The sequence below is a fragment of the Chinchilla lanigera genome, unplaced genomic scaffold (genome assembly GCF_000276665.1).
Source record: "Chinchilla lanigera isolate Chin_1 unplaced genomic scaffold, ChiLan1.0 scaffold00107, whole genome shotgun sequence".
Classification (NCBI taxonomy): domain Eukaryota; kingdom Metazoa; phylum Chordata; class Mammalia; order Rodentia; family Chinchillidae; genus Chinchilla; species Chinchilla lanigera.
Window position 1 is genome coordinate 2,134,405 of NW_004955508.1, and position 12,106 is coordinate 2,146,510.

General features: G+C 38.4%; 1 protein-coding gene across 3 annotated transcripts in view; it reads left to right on the top strand.

Annotated features, from left to right (window-relative positions):
- The window catches only part of Slc9a9 (solute carrier family 9, subfamily A (NHE9, cation proton antiporter 9), member 9), a 611,715-nt gene that overhangs the window by 74,327 nt on the left and 525,282 nt on the right, over nt 1-12,106 (top strand). For all 3 annotated transcript variants that reach the window (XM_005407730.2, XM_005407728.2, XM_005407729.2), the window contains 2 exons: nt 4,711-4,788; nt 6,269-6,345. In XM_005407730.2, the coding sequence (XP_005407787.1) occupies nt 4,711-4,788; nt 6,269-6,345 (155 nt within the window). The remainder of the gene's footprint in view (nt 1-4,710; nt 4,789-6,268; nt 6,346-12,106) is intronic.

Consider the following 12,106-nt stretch of genomic DNA (forward strand, 5'->3'; position numbering starts at 1 on the left):
TCACCCTTTCACATAGATTTATTTCCTTTATATTACAAAAAAAAAGAAGACATTTCATTGTTTAGGTTTTGAAAACAGCCTCACCTCTGAAACTATGCTTTGAACCCAAAGTCTGAGAAAAATGACATGTGGAATTCCCATCTGGGTGTTGGTGCAGCGGCAGATCCAGCCATTTCTGAGAAATTGTCTGGGTTTGGAGTTACTCCCAGAACTCTGATGTAGCAGTTCCTAAGCTTACAGCGAGTCTGAAAAGAACACAAATCTGTTTTGTGTATACAAATAAATCCTCGTATACCGCACGCCATTCTCAGCCTGCCATTTTCATCTGGCTGCTCCAGAAAATATAATTCAATAGCACATTAGCGAACCTGCATACTGAAATGGGGCATTCTGATTATTGAAATGTTCTTGTTGAGTGATTAACCCGAATTCTGCAGACAAACTGCTGAGGCAAGGGATTTTCTGCCTGGAGCTTGTGCCATTGTGTTCCTGTCTTCCAGATGATCACAGCTGTGTTACTTCCTCCCTCTAGCACTCAAGAATACATCTCTATGCTAAAATCTTCAAATATGCAACTTGCTTTACTCCCAAGGAAGCCTCATAAAAAGTAGATAAACAACGGTGTGTTTGAACTTCTTAGAAGAGAGAATAAACTTAGAAGGAAAATTAAAATTTTCACACATTTTAAGCAGTTGTGTAACCTTCAAGAGTTCTTGAAAAAACTCTTTTTTGACAAAGACTCGAAAATATTTATGCACATGTTTTATTAGTAATAAATACTTTTACAGTGCTAGATGTCAGGCATCTCTGCAAAAATCTGACAAATATTAATTCTTGTAGTTGTTATAACCACCTTGTTATTAGGTATCACATTACTGCGTTTGGTGTAAAAACGAGCGAACTGAAACACAGAGACCTTAAACAGCCATGTAACCCAAGGAATCCAGGCAGCTTGGCCCTAAATGTCCACCCTTTAAAACCATTCTAGCTAATTTATGTAACAGCAAGAACCTGTATCATGAGCTGAAATGGTTTGTTTTTATATTCACTGAATCTGTTTTCATATATTAAAAGCTAGAGGTTCAGGAACTGAAAAATGAAGTCGAAATACTAATGCTTCTGGCCAAAGCAGTTGTAAAATTTCTAGACCCAAACGAAGATGTTTTAAGAGCCCAGAATAAATTATAAAACATAATTATAAATTATAATTAGCCTGGTAGTCTTAGGCTAATTATCTAAGTATAAAATAATGTATAATGTTTGCTTTCTATAAGGAATGGGTAAATCATCATTTTTACCTTTTGTGTTGGTTATTGCACTTATAGGGACTTTTTTGACTCAGGCTTTTGAACGAACCAGTGTAACAAAGGAAATAACTAGAGTTTAGTCTTGCCTGCATAATACAGGGTATAGAATTTTTCTAAAACTGTGGAAGGTGAGATAACAAGAGGAAGCCAACAACTAATGAGCCACTGCTACATAGCAGACCTTAGGCTTTCTTAGTTATATAAGCAAAAACCCTACAAGTGGCTTCTTCTTTTCTTGATTTTCCTAACATTCAACCTGCCAACTGCCCGTTGTGTCTCAGTGTACCTGGAAGCTGCCCTCTTGTCTCCACACCACGATCGTCTCCTGCCTGGATTATGTAGTCGTCACTCACATGGGTCTCTCAAAGCATAAATCAAGTCCTCTCACATAGCTGCTCCAGCCTCGTGTTGGTCTTGTTTCCATTTGGAATCACCTCTCAGCACTTCCCAATCTCACCTTCCATCTTTTCTTCGGTCTCATCTCCCCACACCCCTGTCTTTGGTTGCTCTGCCCAGCTCCTCCGGCCTTCTCTGACATCCTCAAACACAGGCAGGCCCTTCCTACCTCAGATCTCTGCATGTGGTATTCCATCTGCCTGGGTCTCTCTTCCTTCATCTCCTCACCTACTTGGCCCCTTTTCTGCTTCTGCATCTCAGTTTACATGTCATCTCCTCCGGAAACCCCCCTGACCACCATATCTAAACCCAAGCTCCTTTTATCTCTGTCACCGCACGTTGATCATTTTTTTCACAGTACTTGCTATGACTCAGAGTGATTCTTGGTCAGTTTACTTAGCAGGTAGTTAATTCACTGGTTTCGTCTGTGTTCGCTATCAGGAAGTTTACAAGGGCAGGAGCTTGGTCTTGGTCACCAGTTTGTCTGGGTATCTACTACAGATCCTGGTGCAAAAGGTTTGCTTTTGACACTTATGCAAACAAGTGAATTTTCCCACTTGATAGGAGCCAATCATTTTTAGAAAATGCCACTGAAGTAAACTGTGTAAAGTCACACTTGGCCACATACTTTGTTTACAACTCTACCAACAAAATTCCCTCAAGAACAGCAAATCTGCTAGTCTCCTTCCTTCCATAAGTAGACCATCATGTTAAATGCTCAGAGATAGGTGTATATGGCAGGCTAAGTTTTAGAAATCTGGCCTAGCCTTGTTTCATTTCTCCAGAAGGCAGAGCTTATGTAGACTCAAGGATCTGTGGCTGGTGGACCCAAGAACTGTCACCTATGAAAGTTAGCCAGTCACTGTTTTCTTTTATAGTATGCAGCATGGAAAATATAAAAGAAGGCTTTGGAGACAATAACCTGGATCTAGAATCCCAGTTCCATCAATTACTAGCTGCCTGACCTCGACAAGCAAAAACCTCTAAGCCTCTGTTTCCTCCTCTATAAATGGATTTATGTGCCATTTGATCCGTAATGCTTAATATGCAGCCTGGAATGATGGCCTAATGATGAAGTGCATGAATTCTTCCACTTTTCTTGTTTTTCCTGTGAGAACTAAATGAAATGCAGCACTTAGAGTATTCAGCGATATGCCTCAGGGAGAGCAGGCACATAGACTGCTACAGAAATAACTCTTCCTTTCTTCTTGCTGACCTCCTTATTTTTCTGAGATGTTTGGGCATAGGTAGTATCCATAATATAATACCCTGGTTTTGGATACGCCATATATCCTAATGTATTCCTGCCAAGTACTGAGCTAGACATCAGTTACCAGTGGAAGGACAAGTTCATAGCTAAACAAATTCACCTTTTAGTAGAAGAAACTAAAATAATATGGATGAAACCATTATTAAGACAAGAAACCATAAGTTCACAGGCCTGATTAAAAGTGAGGCTGGGCAGAAAATCTGCTATTCTCCTTCTTTCCGTAAGTAGACCATCATGTTAAATGCTCAGAGCTAGGTGCATATGGCAGGCTAAATTTTAGAAATCTAGCCCTGGCCTCATTTCTTCAGAGGGCAGAGCTTATGTAGACTCAAGGATCCCTGGCTGATGGACCCAAGAATTGTCACCTATGAAAGTTAGCCAATCTATGACCACGCCAGTCCCCAAGAGGCCCCTAGTCCTCGTATGAAAGGATGAACTAAGTCCATCACATCCCACTGTTAGGGATAGGATGACACTGGAGGATCAATAATGTCTTAGGCAATAAACTAGGCACTGGGGAGGGATTGAGGCTATACAGAATTGATGAAGGCACCATTGTGATCCTCAATAAGCTCCCAGGTTAATGGGGGAAGTGGTCAAACACAAATCAATAACCATACAAAATATGCCATGAAGCACAGATGCTATAAGCAAGGCCCAGCATGTTAAAAAAACTACAGAAGAGAGCAGGGCCTGGGAGATCAAAGAGATTTCACAGGAAAATTACTTGAGATCCAGCTTCAGAGTGGAATAGGACTAAAGACATATGGAGAAGAAAGTACAAATTACAGTTGTGAAATCCACACATGTGGAAGATTTGGTGAGTGTTTTAATGATGAGGAGGTCTTAGTGGTGAAATAATAAATGGCAGCGTGTGTGTTAACAGAGGTGAGAGACAGAGAGGAAGGGAAAAGATAACAGATACAGCGAAGTGGGGAAGGCAAGGGCAGTTCTGAAGATTAAATGAAATGCTATTTTCAGATCACCAAGCAATATAGGGGATACTGGATTCAAGAATTTCTAGAACTCATTTCATTAGTACTTCAGACCAACTCCTACCTGCTTTTCAGCCAACTTCTTTTAAAAATTTAAATAAAAAGCAAGAAAGAAATACTCCAAAAGTCTCTTTTCATTTTTCAACGTGTTTTCCACAAGCTGGAAAATATTTTAAATTTCAGAATAGAAAAAATGGAGAAAATGAAATCCAAATTTTTATAATTTTTCTTATTTAGGAAAAACTGCAAATAAATCCTACTGAAGCCAAAATAGTTGAGCACTACTAAGTCCTTATATCAGAAAAAATGTACTGAAAACATTTCAAATATGAAGAATTAATCCTCAAAAGATAAAACTTTTTCTTCCATGAGATCTCATTACATTTGTATGGCTACCGTTATTAGCAATAAGGCAAAAATTATAAATTTTGCATTTAAAACATAACTTTTTTTTTTTTTTTTGGTTTTTCTCCGGTACCAGGAACCGAACTCACGACCTTGTGCTTGCCAGGCAGGCTCTTTTGCCGCTGAGCTAAATCCCCAGCCCCTAAAACATAACTTTAAATTATACTACACTTAGGAGTTTCCAAATTTTTATTTTCTCCTATTTTTAATCTCTAATTTAATAGTGTTTACATGCCTCACACAAGCTTAGCAAAACTGACTATAATTGTGCTTTTAAAATACATTTTAATGGCCTAAAGGAACATATTTCTAACTGTATTTTGCTCTTTTCTGGCAGATGACATTTGATCCAGAAATCTTCTTCAATGTTTTATTGCCACCAATTATATTTCATGCAGGATACAGTCTAAAGAAGGTAAATATACAGTGACTATTTTCTTTTATTATTAAGTGGAGAATTTACCAGTACTACTGAATATAAGTACTGCCTATTTGGTGTAAATATCGTTATCTTACCTAGTAGAGATTCAAACCTTACATAGTGAAAATTCTTCTAAGCTTACTTTGTCCAACACGCAGGCCATTGGCCACATGCAGTTCTTGAACCCTGGAAATGTGATTAGTCTGAATTGAGAGGCTCTTTAAGTGTAAAATATGTACCAGATTTTAAAAAGTTGGCATTTTTAAAAAAGAGCATAAACTCTCACAATAATGTTTTATATTATTTTCATGCAGAAATGATAGTATTTTGGATATATTGATTTGAACACAAGATTATCAAAACTCATTTCATCTCTAAAATTTGTTTTAATATGGCTACTAGAAAAATTTTAAATGACGTATGTAGCTTGCATTATATTTTTTGGGGCAGTGTTGTTCTAGAGAAGAGCTGAAGAGTGTACTTATTCATTAACATTATGTTTCTCCATCTGGGTATAAACTCGAGAATGCTATTATTGTCACAGAAAGCTCAGTTTTGCAGTTTCTGCATGCTGGCCTGATGATACACTGCCTGGCCTGACCTTGCACATTTCATTGATTAAAAATTCATGTACAAGTTTAAGTGTCGGCATTCCCCATGCTGCAGAACGAGGCCCCCGACATGTAGACTTCTGAGAGGAGAAGTAATTCAGCTGCTTTCCAATTGCCCGCTCCCCGCACGGGGATTCTGCAGGCTGTCCTCTCTTTCGCCTGTCATTTCCAGGAGCCAGGCAGCTTCTGCATTACGGACCTGATGTTTTTGCTGTACGCTCCAGGCTCCCTCCTGCTGTCAAAGCTGGCCACTCGCATCTCACTGAAGATGTGGAAGGGAGTTTTCCTAAGCAAGCATTTGAAGAGATTTACAAGGCTGCGTTTATTTAGGTCATCTTTTCTCATGCCCAGCCCCAATACAAGGCATCGTTTTGGTTTTGATTCATTAATCACTGAGGGTTTTAAAGTTGGGTTTCATGCCATTCAGAAGACATATAAAAGAGAAGCTTGTGATCTAATAAAAACCAAAGGCAACTTAAATAATATAGTAGTTTTTAAAATGCTAAAGATGTTACATGTACAGCAAAACTTATTGAAAACTATTTCCTCTATTAACTGTCCAGGAGTCCTGGGCAGACATTGCCCCAGTCCCTTCCCTTCCTGTCAGGTCTAGCTAATTGGGGCAGTTGTCTCGCCCCTACTCTGTCATCTTCCAGGTGAGGTTTTCCATTTTTCCTCTGTGCCTTGCTAGGAAGTCACTTCATCCCTGTAGACACAGCAAAGTCAGAGATGAGGCTCCAAAAACAAAAATTGCCTAAATGGTAGAGGAAAAGAAGGCCTGTGAAAAGCATGCAGTTATTTTTATTTCCTATTACACTAAGAAATGCAGATGTACTCTTATGAAATATTTTTTTTCTCCCCAGAGACACTTTTTTCAAAACTTAGGATCTATTTTAACATATGCCTTCTTGGGAACTGCCATCTCCTGTATCGTCATAGGGTAAGTGGCATTCAGAGCCCAAGGTGAAATTCCAGGTGACTGGGGATCGGTGATCTGCAGGTGGGATCTCAAATTTCCTGCACTTGTGCTGGCTGGGCCAATTATCTTTTTGTTGTTGTTTTTAGTACATCATATCTAGAATTTTTGTTTTTTTTTTCCTTTGTTTTGTTGCCATGCTAGGGATCAGACTCTGGGCCTTCTGAGTACCAGGCAAGCACTCTACTACTGAGCTACATCCCAAGCCCTGGTATATCAGATTTTTACACATTTTGTCTAAATCAATTCCAAAGTTTACATGTCATCTCAGACATGCAAGCTTCACATCAAAGAAAACTGCAATTGGATTGTGGAATTTTCTCTGTGAATTTTAGACTTCTGATTTAGAGAACGTGGGTCACTTGATTAGAGTTATGTGAAGCACATTGTGCTATTTTTTAGCTTGAATAATGCACTGTATTACTTTTCCCTTCACCTTTGTAAGACCCTATCTGCATTTGACCAGAGTACAATAGTAACTATATGTCAAATGATTTCTTTCCAAAGGGAAGTTTACAAGACAGCAGTCTGAAACAGATATGTCTGATATCAGTAGAGCTTTTTAATGCTGGAATGGCTTTTTGGTTGATGCACTGTAGAATGTGGACATTTTTCCCTCAATATATTTTATTATTTATGCTGCTGAACCCTAAAGCAAATTGTAGAGACTCCTGTTACATCTTATCATAAAGCAAAATGTGGTCCAAAATGGTGAAGCCTGTCCAATTTACTTATAATCCTACACAATGCATTAAAGTTCCACTGCAGAAAGAATGTCCAACTGCAATGACTGTGATGATGTAGATATCTTAAACTGTCTGATACAGCCTACCTTAGCCTTGATTTTTACTGTTTAAGTGCTGGCATCCCCCATGCCTCAGAACTGGGCTCTGGCCTATAGGTTTAAAGCTGTTATAACCCTGAACAAGAAATAGAAGCTGAAAACACACATTGGTGACAACCCCAGCCCTTCTCTTATGGAGTATTGGTCATGTACCAATGGAAGGCTGAGGAGATGTCTCTACTAAAACTGAAAGAAAGGAGATTCTGTGTGAAAGGTTCTGCTAAATTTCTGTTGGCTAAGGACTAGAACAACTTGACTACATAACATGAAAATATCCAGCATGTTTAAGGCAGAGAATAAGTTAAAGATTTTAGCGCCTAAAGGTGGAGGTTACATAAAATAAGGGAAGAGTATTGTTAAGTCCAGTCATTTAAAATAGGATATTGTAAGAAACAAGAATGTATTTCTGTGCTGTTAATCTTGATTTACAATTTCAGAACCTTTGAATAAGGGGTGCATACTTAAATTCTGACTGGATTTATACTTTTGTAACTTGGTGATCTCACTTAAATCAGATATACTGAAAATTTAGGAAATGATTGGGTATATTTTTCTAAGAAATTGATGGTGATAAGAACAACCACAGACATTTATTGATTACTCTATATACACCATGCCCTTTAAAATTATGTGAATAGATTATTCCATTTAATCCTTAAAATAATACTATGAAGTAGATATTATCTATTAACCTCATTTAATAGACAAGACAATTGAATTATAGGGAGAACAACCCAGTGGTAAGTTACAGAGCTGAGATTAGGAACTAGTTTGGCTCCAGAATCAAATTCTATACAAAATAACCAGTTTTTGCTCATTGAATATTATCACTAAAAAATTAACTCACCCAATCTATCAATATTCACTCATGTTTCAATTGCTATTCACATATATTTCCTCATCAGCCCAGCAGGAATTATCACAGACATTTATTTGGGAATTTTGTTGCTGGCTAGAACGGGTCCTTGCTTTAGTAGAAGTGGAAATTAAAATTTAAAGCACAAATCTGCACAAAAAGAGGCTTTAATTGGGAAGTTAGAGGGAAGATAAAAGGCTCTAGTTTATGTAGCTAGAAAAGGCATACTCCAACACAGGGGTTTAGACTAGCCTTGCTCAAGGGCACCTCTCAAGGATTAGGTGGTGGACTGAGGTAGGTTGATCATCATCTCAGTCCTAGTGCTGTAGCTTTGGAATCCTACTGGCTGACAGATGGTTCTTTTCCCTGGAAAGCACTGTGTCTGTCTGTGGTGCTCTCAGTCATGCAGAACTCAGCCTTTCCTGGAATCCAAGTGATCCCAAGTTTAGAATAACAGCTGGAGGCACCTCCATGTAGCTGAATATCCCTGAAAACCTCTTATTTTGGTATCCTCAGTCCTGAAAGGGGATGAGGTCATATAAATTCAGAGGCTAGCTCCTAGAGACATTCCCCAAATGTTCAGCATGCCCCTCTGCAGAGTTGAGAGCAGATTTGACTCAAGATTTACAGTAACAAAGGATACAAAATGAAGGTCAAGATTTGTTCTACTTTTAGTTATCTTCTAGGCATCTGTAGGTCCAGCGAAGGATGATAGCAAAATGGATTTTAAGTCCTTGACTGCCTCAGAGGAAAACACAAGTTGTATGCTTAATGAGTAGCAGGTAAGGGCCCAGGTTCCTGCTGCTTCCTCATCTCTGTGCTGGCCCTTGACCACATCATGACCCATAAAAATTTTACAGTTTTGAGAGGAAGAAGAGATGTCTGAGTTTATGCAGATATACTTGCATGATCCAAGGAGGAGGAAGGATTTAGAATAACCAGATGAACTCTGTGAGAATGATTTCACACCACAGTCAGTGGACCCTTGGAAGTCAATTCATGGAAAACATGAGGCAGAATTTGCATGCGTTGTTTGAGTCCATTGGTTGCAGTGTGTATGAGGAAAACATTGGATAAGATATTGGATAACATTGGATAACATCCGGGCTTCTCACAGCAGTGTCTGAGGACGTAAGACTGGAGAGTCTGGAAAATCAGTGACAGGAGACCACGAAGCCCCAGATCAGTACAGAGTGAGAGGCTGAGTCCATGGCCTGTGAGTTGGGGGACTTCAGTGAAACTCAAATAGGAGGCCAAGGTCTCCTGAGGGACAGACTATATCAAGTCAAAACACAGGCTGCTTTTAGAGCTGAACTTAGAAACTTCACAGAAGTTGAAATCACTGGGCTCATCTGAGTTCTTAAATTTATTAACTCGCTATCATTTCCATACTTACAGGTAAACCATATTTCACATTACATGGGAAAGATTAACAATATCTCTTCTGCTAATAATAGCAGAGAAACCCTTTGCTTTTGCATTTTTTAAAGCATGCACTGTTTTTTAAGAATTCAACTGCCTTTTCTAGTATCATCTCTCATTTTATCATGGAGGAATATTATTTTTGGTACATCTTTCTTTTTAAAAACACCTGTGTGTTTGATATATTTCTCTATCTAGTTCTTCCTTCTTTGGGTGCTATATTTTTTTTCTTTGACCCTGTCTCTATGCTATTTACTACACAGTGCATCACAATGACTATCAGTATATTTTTTCCTGGGCCAGGGATGTAGCTCAGGGGCACAGCGCCTGCCTGGCAAGTGCAAGACCCTGAGTTCCATTCCCTATACAAAAAAACAAAGCATATATATATATATATAATATATTAAGACAGTATATATATTTAATAATATTTTGTCCTAACAACTCATTAGTATCTCTGAAATGTTTTTTTAAAGAGCAATAAAATGTCAGGCATGGTGGTACATTCCTGTAATCCCAGCACTCGGGAGGCTGAGGCAGGAGGATCATTGTGATTTTGAGACCAGCCTAGGCCACAGAGTGAGCTCAAGGCCAGCCTAAACTGCATAATGAGAACCTGTGTCAAAAAGAAAAAAAAAGAGAGAGAGAGAGCACAATAATAATGATATTCTTTTAGTTTCTCTGTTAATGGGGAAGTAAAACAAATTCCACAGATAAAAAACATTTAGAGAAAGAAACATGAATCAAAATGATACAAGAATGGGGTCATTTTAAGAATTTTAAGAATGGCTCATTTTAAAGTTTCTCCCCAGACCTAAGCTTTTGACTTGTATTGTCTCATTTTCCCTTTGTGATACTTTCAGAAGGTAAGTGCTGTTGTTATCCTCACACGTAAATATGAGGCTGCAGAGGCCAACGTTTGTCCAGAGTTACACAGCACACAAACAGGAGGAAATCACAAAGCCAGCCTGACTTCAGAACACTCACTACTGGCACCTCCTTGCCCTTCTCTTTCTTCTAATATAACACTTCATATTTCCTGTAGTATTTGAAAATTAATAGCTACACCTTTTAAGACTTCAAGAATTTCAGATTCTCACATTTAGCATTAAGATTAGCAATTATAAAAGATCCAAAAACTTAAAAAGTACAGTGGATGATAGGAAAGGGAAAGAAATTGCTCAAAAGGAGGAACGACTGGGATGAGGGGAACAAGAAAAAGAAAGAAGGAAGGCAAAGAAATTATATATATATATATCTGGAATAACTGTACTGCTGGTGTCTGATGATATATTGAAAGGAACAGTTAATGCTTAAAATTTTTTATATTTTGACCAATTTGGCATGCTTATATCTGGTAATCTGAGCAACTGATTTGAAGACAACAATATGCAATGGAACAACCATTGGTGAATTCCTTCCATCTTGTCTAGTGAAACTCTGTATTTTCTCTAATGTTTTATTTAATAATTTTTTTCTTATTCTCTTTAATGATTTGAACAATCATTCTCACATCTGGTACTCTGAGCAACATAGTTGAATGTAACAATATGTAATATAACAACCACTGTTAATTCCTATCATTTTGTTTTGAAACCCTGTATCACTTTTAGTGTTCTTGCTTTGTTTTGTTTATGTCTATGATGTTGGTATGTTGCTATTGTTCTTTTTTTTTTTTTTTACTACTCTCTTTAAAATAAAAGAAAAGAATTAGTTGCCAGTTATGGCGGTGCACGCCCATAATCCCAGCACTTAGGAAGCTGAGGATGAATCGGCGTGGGTTCAAAGATAGCCTGGAAAACACAGTGAGACCCTGCCTCAAAAAAAATTGGCTGTGAACATAATTTCAAAGAGAGAGATGAAACCTGTCTTTTTCTTATTGGAAGTGGTTGGAAGGATGTTTTAAATCCATTTTGCATCTTTAGAATCATTGGACTCTTGGTGACTCACTCAGGAAAACCTGGATTTATAAACATAAAACCTGGGTCTATAACCATTTTTTCATGTCAGCATTCCTCAGGACTGTGGATTTTCCTGTTGGGCTCCTTAATATACATTGACACAAATGCCTGTCTGACATCTCTGTCTGTACATGAGGTGTAGGCCTGAAGGGGGCCTCAGGGATGCTCTTTCCTTGCCCTGTGTGTTATCTTGCCTGCTTGCCTGAGGACTTTCAGACCTAAGTGACCTTGGCACTGATTTTAGAATTACTGTTGCTCTGTTCTTGACTAGGATAAGGTAAGGTGAAGTTCAGTAGCCACAAAATACTGAATCCTAGAAGGGACACAAGTGCTAACCTGGAACCCAGACTCAACCATATAGTTCATAGCTGGTGGCCAAGTCATACCTCAATGCTTTAAATTTAGATCCTGCAAAGAGAATGACTTGGAGCAGGGTTCTTAACCTGGGGAACTGGAGCCCTGAGATGGTACAGAAAGACTTTAAGGAATCAGTAAGTCCTTCAGTTCACTGTGAATTTCTATGGGAGAGTGCATAGATTTCACAATTCATATGATTCTTTAGGGCACTGCAATCCACAAAAGCAAAGAACTTCTATGTTTTTTAAGAGCCTGGACAAAGATATGGTCAGGACAGAGCATTTT